This window comes from Schistocerca gregaria, chromosome 1 (genome assembly GCF_023897955.1).
Source record: "Schistocerca gregaria isolate iqSchGreg1 chromosome 1, iqSchGreg1.2, whole genome shotgun sequence".
NCBI classification, from domain to species: domain Eukaryota; kingdom Metazoa; phylum Arthropoda; class Insecta; order Orthoptera; family Acrididae; genus Schistocerca; species Schistocerca gregaria.
Window position 1 is genome coordinate 1,166,915,187 of NC_064920.1, and position 9,303 is coordinate 1,166,924,489.

Consider the following 9,303-nt stretch of genomic DNA (forward strand, 5'->3'; position numbering starts at 1 on the left):
ATACAATTATCCCATAAACATTCTAATGGAAATAAAGCAGAATTTCCTACAGAAATGGGAATAAATAGAGGGTGGTACCACCTGTTCACTGGGCATCAAACTATCTCAAGTAAGCATACCATTTCTAATTTTACAGAAATAACAGCTGAAGCCCTTTGCAGGTTTGTCAAAGGGCTAGAATAGCTTTCCCTGTCCAGCATTAGTCAACATTACTGAATTAATTACCTACTAGAACCAAGTACCTTGGATGTTTTATATACATTTGGGTTTACCTTATTGAACACAAAATTGAATAAAATCCTGCTTTTTACTTTTACAGCCATCTCTTAACCAAATGCCCCATGCATGCCATTAACATACATCACATCCTTACATATACTGGGAACTACTTTGCAAAACAATGAACAAAGTTTTCAAGCTCAAGAGCAATGTCTGACTAATAAGTACGCCCTTACATTTATTATTAAACACGTGTCATTGCAGCAAACTTCATAACATTATACAGATACTTGCTATAGCTTTGGTCAGGACAATGATTTCTACACAATAAATACTGTAAAATAATTACTTTATTTTACAAAAAAACAATAACAAAAATGACTAGCCTATAATGAACATGACATAAATAAGGCGACAGCTAATTACAGTCATCAATTACAGCATTCATAGAATGAGGAATGATATTCAGTCTTTAACAATTACACATGGAAACAAATTTAATCAACTTCCTCCATTCGAGACGCATCCTCACTGTCACCTTCAAGTGGTGGCATTTCAGCATCTACTTTTTCTTCTTCTGCAGCCTGAGGCTCCTCTTCATCAATGCCCAGACCCAGCTTAATCATTCGGTAAATCCTTGATGCATGTACTTGAGGTTCCTCCAGAGTAAATCCTGACGACAGAAGAGCAGTCTCAAACAGCAGCATCACCAAGTCCTTCACTGACTTGTCATTCTTGTCAGCTTCAGCCTTCTGACGAAGAGTTTCCATAACAGGATGGTCAGGATTTATCTCCAAATGCTTCTTTGCAGCCATGTAGCCCATTGTAGATGTATCCCTCAATGCTTGTGCCTTCATGATACGTTCCATATTTGCTGTCCATCCATACTGGGATGTTACAATACAGCATGGAGATTCCACCAGCCTGTTGCTAACAACAACCTTCTCCACTTTTTTGTCCAGTATGTCTTTCATGACTTTGCACAGGTTCTCAAATTTGGCCTTGTCTTCTTCCCTCTTTTTCTTTTCTTCTTCATCCTCTGGAAGTTCAAGACCTTCCTTAGTAACAGACACCAGTTGTTTGCCATCATATTCTTTCATCTGCTGTACTACATACTCATCAATTGGCTCTGTCATGTACACTACTTCAAAGCCACGCTTCTTCACTCTTTCAACAAATGAAGAGTTAGCTACCTGGTCCTTGTTTTCACCAGTAATGTAGTAAATGTGCTTCTGGTTTTCTTTCATTCTCGCAACATAGTCCTTAAGTGAACAAGTTTCATCACCAGATGCTGATGTTGCATACCTCAGAAGATCAGAAAGCTTCTTGCGGTTTGTACTGTCCTCATGAATGCCAAGTTTAAGGTTTTTGCTGAATTGCTCGTAGAATTTCTTGTAAGTGTCTGCATCTTCTGTCAATTCCTCGAACAACTCCAAGCATTTCTTGACTAGATTCTTCCTGATTACTTTCAGGATTTTGTTCTGCTGCAACATTTCTCTTGAAATGTTCAGTGGAAGATCTTCACTGTCCACAACTCCCTTAATGAAGTTCAAGTACTCAGGAATTAAATCTTCACAATTGTCCATAATGAACACCCTGCGAACATACAGTTTGATATTGTTCTTCCTCTTCTTGTTTTCAAAGAGATCAAAAGGTGCTCTTCGAGGAATGAACAGCAGAGCACGGAATTCAAGTTGTCCTTCAACAGAGAAATGTTTCACTGCAAGATGATCTTCCCAGTCATTTGTTAGAGACTTGTAGAATTCACCATATTCTTCCTGAGATATATCATCTGGATTCCTTGTCCAGATTGGCTTTGTCTTGTTCAACTCTTCATCCTCCAGATATTTTTCTTTGATAGTTTTCTTCTTCTTTTTCTTTTTGTCTCCAGACTCGTCTTCTTCATCCTCACCAACATCTTCAATCTTTGGCTTTGATTCATTATCACCTTCTTCACCACCTTCCTTCTTTTCTTCTTCTTCCTCTTCTTCGCTGAGTTCCTTGTCCCTTTCCTTCTCAACAACCAACTTGATTGGGTAGCCTATGAATTGAGAATGCTTTTTCACTATTTCTTTAATCTTCCTCTCTTCCAAGAATTCTGTCTGGTCTTCTTTGATGTAGAGTGTAATTTTTGTTCCTCTGCCCAATGGCTCACCAGGATCTGGGCGAATAGTGAATGACCCTCCAGCAGACGACTCCCACAAGTACTGCTCATCATCATTATGCTTTGAAGCAACAGTCACCTTGTCAGCAACTAAGTACGCAGAGTAGAAGCCCACACCAAACTGACCAATCATTGAAATATCTGCTCCAGCTTGCAATGCTTCCATAAAGGCCTTGGTACCAGATTTGGCAATAGTTCCCAGGTTGTTGACTAGGTCTGCTTTCGTCATTCCAATGCCACTGGAATAGAAAAACCAAATTAATATTTTACTATATGGACACTTTCCTATACTAAAGTCAGTAGAATATTTTGCAAATCAATGGTTTTGTAACCATCATTGTTTATGTGGGTTGCATACACTTCTGAAGTTTTGTTTAGTTCCATTAAACATCTTCAGATGTAATTACATCTGTTACAAGATAAACCAATTCTCCTTCCACGAAGGAGATCTTTTACCACAAAGCACCATGCATACTACAACCCACACCACATGCAGTGTAGCTTAATGGTGGGAGATGTCTTTTCTGCTGTGGGTTGCCAGTTAATACTGGATCAGCAGTTATTTGGTGTTTAGTACCACTTCTGAAAGGGTCTGCAGGTCTGATGCTTGTCCACATTCTGGCATATTCTATGTTTACTGCAGGTAATTAGCAGGTCCAGTGAGAATGCAGTGGATGTATAGAATACTGTCACATGTGTGGAGATGACAAAATACCTGACAACTGGGAAAGAGGCAATAAAAGGCTTCATAAAAACTAGAGGAATAGCCCTTTTGACTCATAGGAGAAGATTTTATAAAACAATTTTAAAAGTCAAATAAGTCAAAAGATATTTTACAGAGGAAAATTGGAACACCATTGGGGAACTGAATACTTCAAAATAAAAGGAGGACTTTAAAGACAAAGATTTTTGCAGGTGGTATGGCAATTGTTGTTGTGGTCTTCAGTCCTGAGACTGGTTTGATGCAGCTCTCCATGCTACTCTATCCTGTGCAAGCTTCATCTCCCAGTACCTACAACAACCTACATCCTTCATGAAAAAATAAAAAGGTAGATGAACAGTTACAACTTTATGCATAGGACAGATTTAAAAAATCAAGATAAGAGCGAAGTAATGGTATTTGGAAGAGAGAGGGATCAACGGGAATATTACTTTGAATGGAGAATCCTTCAAAGTGGTACAGTCACTTAGGGAACGAAATATATATTGACAGAAAAAAAACCCAACGAAATTAATGTTGAGGTTACAGAAGGGAGGCAATTTCTATGAAACAGTTAAACATCTCATTTGGAATACAGAACATTTCAGGAAAAGTTCAAACTCCTTATATATAGGCATTATCACTTCTTTATTGTCACCAATGGAGAGGAAATATGTACAATGACAAAAAGGGACTTGAGCAGCAGACCACAAGTGGGGGAAATAAGTTTCTAAGAGAAGGGGGGGGGGGGGGGGGGGTGATGGACAGAGTAAGGAATGTTGTTTTTGAAAGTACGTGAGAGAGACTCTAATATGGTACAGGCAAGTTGAGACATGAGTTGGAAGAGACTTCCAAAATTATGGAATAACTAAAGATGGATGGAAAAAAAGGCCTAGAGGGCACCGAAGAGCATTGGAAAATGGGAGTGAGAATATCTGTTAAGGAGAGGTGTAACCTGGCAGCAAATGGAGGAACAGGTGGGGGAGGACTTACACCCAGACCCTGCAGTTAAGTGGAGTGGGAAACAGATGCATCAAAAACAATTTGTTTATGAAAATTTATTGGGTCAATGTGCAAAGACAATAGCCAGCAAATACGAAGTTACTACAGCCAACAAAGAAAAGGCAGGGAATAGGCAGCGGTTTACTAATTTGAAGAACACAGGTACAAATTTTTAAAGAAAGTTTGTAAACAGTTATGTCATTAACGGTAGGACCAACAAAGCATTAGCACATGACCAGGTTTGAAACATACCCTGCATCTTTAGGTGGCATTTAGGAGCCGAAATAAGTGACAAAACTTTTCATGTTTTAATGTCATGTCAGTAAAGAAAGTGGACAACGAATTGTAATCCCAAAGCCACAATTTGTCTAATTTTTAACTCTTTGAGTTCTACAGGGCACTAGCATAGATTCTAATGTGCTCTAATAAATTTTTGGACAAAGTTTGTCATGTGAAGGTAGTACATATCCTTTCATTCTTGTTACATTACAGATTCAATCATTAAAACTCACTGCACTGTGTGTCATTATTACCTCAATGCTGCAGCTGTGCTATATTTTTATCCTGATCCCTGAACTTTAAAAAAAAATTCAAACTTGCAGATTAAATACTGCTAGAGAGAAATGGCAAAACTGGAAAGTTCTGGGAACTTTGACAAACCCTACAAACTATACTCTAAGGTGCTCAACCACCACCACCTGATAAATTTCTGCATGTTCAATGGTTACTGTCAGCTCTGAAACTAATTTGTTACTGCAAATGTTTCAGAATCCCCTTATACTGCCACTGTTTAAAAATGCATCATATTAAGACCCTGTTGAAAGCTTGGGTGTCCTGTGTGAGAGTAACCATGTCACTCTACAAGATGGCTGCTTAGAGCTAATCAGCCATTTCTATAAAACTACGTCCCTAACCTGAAGAATACTGTAGCTGGAGAGTCAGGCCATAAAATTAGGTTAATTCAAAATAAATCAAAAAGGAATGCTGTGCATGAAATTCACAACGGGAGGAATCTATATTCATAAATATCAACTACGAAGATCACCAGACAAATTCTTCGAATACACATGAATGAGCACAAGTGCATTCAACTATCATCAATAAATTAAATACGACTTTTTTTACATGATCAAGAACTTAACAGCCAATAAATAAATGCGGAGGAATGACTATGTGACTAACCATCCTAAATACAAACGCAAGTTTGCAGATTGAAATGAGTGAACAGAAGCCAGCAGTGATGAAGGGGTAGCATGTACAATTTATGATTGTGTGTTAGGAACAGGCCCTGGGTGAGATTCTGTGCCATTTTCAAGTTTTACTGACTCAGTTACAATTCTGCATACAAAGTTTCATGCAGACTGTTTACACTACACTGTTACAATTTGCAATAACTAATGTAATTCAACAGCAGTCAACGTTAAGGCCAGTCATTTTAATTACTCTAGTCTTAGAAAGTAAAGACTACAAATTTTTGAAAATAAAGTCAAACATTTTGTGTATTGATTTGTATGAAATAAAAGAAATATTAGGGAAACGTGGATCTCATTTTCTGCTGACAATAGAAGGTCACTGCTTCAGATTATCAGCCCTTAATATCACGACCATTTAATGGAACTAGCAACTTTAGAAGGAAGTAGAATCTAGACACTAATTCCTTACTACATAGAAATATATTAAAGTAATTTATGGATCAGGAACTTTAACTATCAGGAACTTTAACTAACTAACAGGAACTTTAACAAGATAAATGCACAGTGAATGTCAATCTGATGTAACCAGACCAGATGGTTTCGACCAAACTCAGTGCGAAGAGGCTTACGATTTATTTATTATGTATTTATGGACTAATTGCAACAAATTCAGAAACTACTTTTCAAAATCTTCAAGAATTACTTTGGTGCATACGATTTACAGGGCCTGACCTCTATGGGACCTTACAGAACTGTTGAAGAACAGCCCTCCCCTTCCTATGAAGACACTACAACCCCTGAAATACTGGTTTACGACTCCTGTAGCACAACCCTCAGGTAGGATCAAAAGGCAATTTGGCTTTAAGTTTGGAGAAACTTAACTGTTCAACCATATACAGATATTCTATGTTTACCTATCAGCTCTAATTACTGGATATATGGCACAAAATGGAAACATTAGGATCTGCTGCAAGTCCATCTTAGGCGATCACACCTGCTAACTTTACCAAATTACCTTCCAGCTTAATCCAGGCCTAGGCTATGCTACAGATTAGCTGTTCAGGGAGTCCACTTTCCAACTTTTATTGCAGGTTACCACTTCCTTCCACAACTCCTTCAATTCCCTATGAGGCAGCTCATCAGTAAGCTTTGATGAATTATAGTAGTTAAAATCTGCCAAAATAGTAACCTGGTTATTATGTGGCAGTAGCATCCATCTGAAAGTTTGCACTGAATTCACTTCAGGATAGTCCAGAAGTAAACGGCATGTACTTAACATAAATTAGAAAATTTATTCTTCCTAAGACAGCAACTTGAACAATGAAAACCCATTCCAAACAGTGCTATTTGGTGGAATGTCAAGAGATATGAACTGTACTTTGATCTTGCCACTCCCAAATTACATTTCCTACATTAACTTCAAGGTAAACTACAATCTCACAAACCTCAGACTGTTTGAACTAACGTAATTTCTAGTTAATAACACAGCATCTTCACTACAGTGCTATACCTTGAACAATAGCAACCTGTACTTTACAACGGAGTTCCATATTGAAAATTATGAGCAGTATCATCCCACCCACCATGACAAATTCGTCCACAATATAAGCACCCCTATTCTGGTAATGTAACAACTTAAATGCACCTTGCAGTTCCCGCTTTTTTGTTAACCGAATTTACATACTGAAAACTGTTACTGCTATCTAAATTCTTCAAAAAGTGATTTTCATTTATCAGTCCTGAATGCTATTTTGATTAGTAAGTCAGGCAGATATGTTTTCTTGCCATGTACCAAAGATGACTCAACAAGGCAATCACTGAGCAAATTCAAGTTAAAACTTAAAAATTGGCTAATGCGAGGGCACAACCCATGAATTCGATCTTAGCCTGAACGTCATCCTAACAACAAACTGACTCACTGCGCATTGAAGTGGAACATAGCTGGAAAGTTATGTCTACTCACATTCCGGTATACAATGTGATACTCTAGTATGTTCCGCTGACAATGTAACAATATGTGGCAATGAGCCCCACATTAAAATCAATATCTTCCCACTTGAAGTGAAAACCGTATGCAAGAGATGGAAATTATATAGCAACCACCGAAAACGGTCATGGCGACTGACCAAGCGCTATGTCATTATTACATGTAAATTACACCCAAATAACTGCAATAGAGTACAGAATTAATGTACAATAGCACAGGATTTTTTCCTACATGGAAGAACATAGCGACAGTTACATTGCCACTGGAACAATCACGATCTAATACAAAAAGTTTGATCAAATACTTACGTATCAATAATTGTCAGAGTCCGCTCACTCTTGTTGGGAACGATTTTTATCCACAAATCTTTGCCAGACTCCAGTTTCGAAGGATCCGTCAGGGATTCGTAACGAATTTTATCCAAGGCCTGTAAAGAAATGAAAATTAATCAAATTGTCACGGGGACCGAGTATGCAGTAACCATGTACCTCATGCTACTATGAACTTACATCTGATGAGTTGGAGATCAGCTCTCTAAGGAATATTTCCTTATTTGAATAGAATGTATTGATAATTAGTGACATCAATTGAGCGATCTCCGCCTGGAAGGCGAAGGTCTCGACTTCTGCCGCATCTTGCATCTGTACGTCCTCCGGCATCTGTAAAATAATGTTACGTATAATTAAATACGAAATTTACCTTACCAGAATTAACTTCACAACCAAGATAGCTAACAGACGGCTAATCCAAGATACCTTCAACAGCTCCTTCACAGCCGCGGTTCAGAAACTATAGCAACGCAAACAACAGCAACCTTCTCTCACGAGTCTCCCCGAGCAAAGTAATGCCGACCGGCACCCGTCTGACACTTATATAGACTTTGCCAACTCTCTGGAACATTCGACGCACCGGAAAGCAGAAAGTTCTGGCATGTTCTAGAACATTTGGTGTTCAAAGTGCGAATACAGTTTTTAAAAAAATTCAAAGGGAATCAAATGAAGCAATTATGTCAACGTAAAAGTTTTCAAAAGCTGTAAGGTACGTTGGTATGCTCACAACTTTTATTTCAGTTCCGTTTAGCTGTTTAGTCCCCAATGAAAATCGTTGCGAATCTGTGTTTTGACTAGTGTTGTGTAAACATCCTGCACGCCTTCGCGCCGGATCTAGTAATTTCCAGAAATATTTAGCTGTTTTCAGTATTATGCCTTTAAATAATGGTAATTTTAAGGCGATTATCAGTTTTTGAAGTGACTATACATAAAAACTTGATCGTGAAAGCAGTAGTATGTTTTCTTATAATGCATGTCATGCTGCTACCTTGTGCCGATTATAGATTTTGTGTGAATGGATCAATAGCGACTTTAAGTTGTTAGAATGGACAAAATATTTAATTTCAAGTTATTTAATGTATGTCGAACGAAATTATTTATGCCGAAGGTTGTCTGAAAGACCTGAATCGGTAATGTTAGTGTATTATGGTGTAGTGTGGGCTTTATTTTGTGTTAAAGAAATTAAATTGTAGACGTAATTGAAATAATTCCGACCGCGTTATGATATATTTATTGCGTAACTTTGCAACCTAATTCAGAAATGCTATATTCCAATCTCCAGGCATTTTGCTAACTTTTGCTAAATCGTTGCTGTTCGCTTAATTAGCCACAGTAACTTCATCGACATCCACGTCATGATATTTACATGAAACTTATTTTTGTACGCTGTCTCGAATCTGTGTCAAATGATCTGAAATCCATCAGTTACCGAGCACAAAAATAGTGCATGTTATACAACGGATATGCCCTGCAATAAATCGTGTGTTCATTTACCTATAATTTGAATGCGTTACTAATGGTTCATGCTAGCGAAGTGCAGCATATTCAGTTGATTAGAGGTTAACATACAGATTTACTGTTTGCTTTATTTGTAGAAATATTTTAGCAGCTGAGTAAGACTGTTCAGAGAGAATCAATAAAGGTCTGTAGCTTTCGAGAGATGCGTTGTAGAAATTTCCACATGTATTGATGCATTCGTCTGCGTTTGT

The 9,303-nt window shown here is 37.8% G+C and overlaps 1 protein-coding gene and 1 long non-coding RNA gene across 2 annotated transcripts; both read right to left on the reverse strand.

Moving 5' to 3' along the window:
- Window positions 1–551: 551 nt before the first annotated feature.
- Window positions 552–8,111, reverse strand: LOC126284200 (heat shock protein 83). The gene is made up of 4 exons (XM_049982964.1): window positions 8,021–8,111; window positions 7,775–7,924; window positions 7,574–7,692; window positions 552–2,622 (listed from the first exon to the last, which is right to left on the reverse strand). The coding sequence occupies exons 2-4, from the start codon at window positions 7,922–7,924 to the stop codon at window positions 717–719; spliced, it is 2,175 nt and encodes a 724-aa protein (XP_049838921.1). The 5' UTR covers window positions 8,021–8,111; the 3' UTR covers window positions 552–716.
- On the reverse strand, window positions 4,668–7,561 carry LOC126284283 (uncharacterized). The gene is made up of 2 exons (XR_007551462.1): window positions 6,789–7,561; window positions 4,668–6,451 (listed from the first exon to the last, which is right to left on the reverse strand). It is a non-coding gene; the product is annotated as an uncharacterized LOC126284283 (long non-coding RNA).
- Window positions 8,112–9,303: the final 1,192 nt, after the last annotated feature.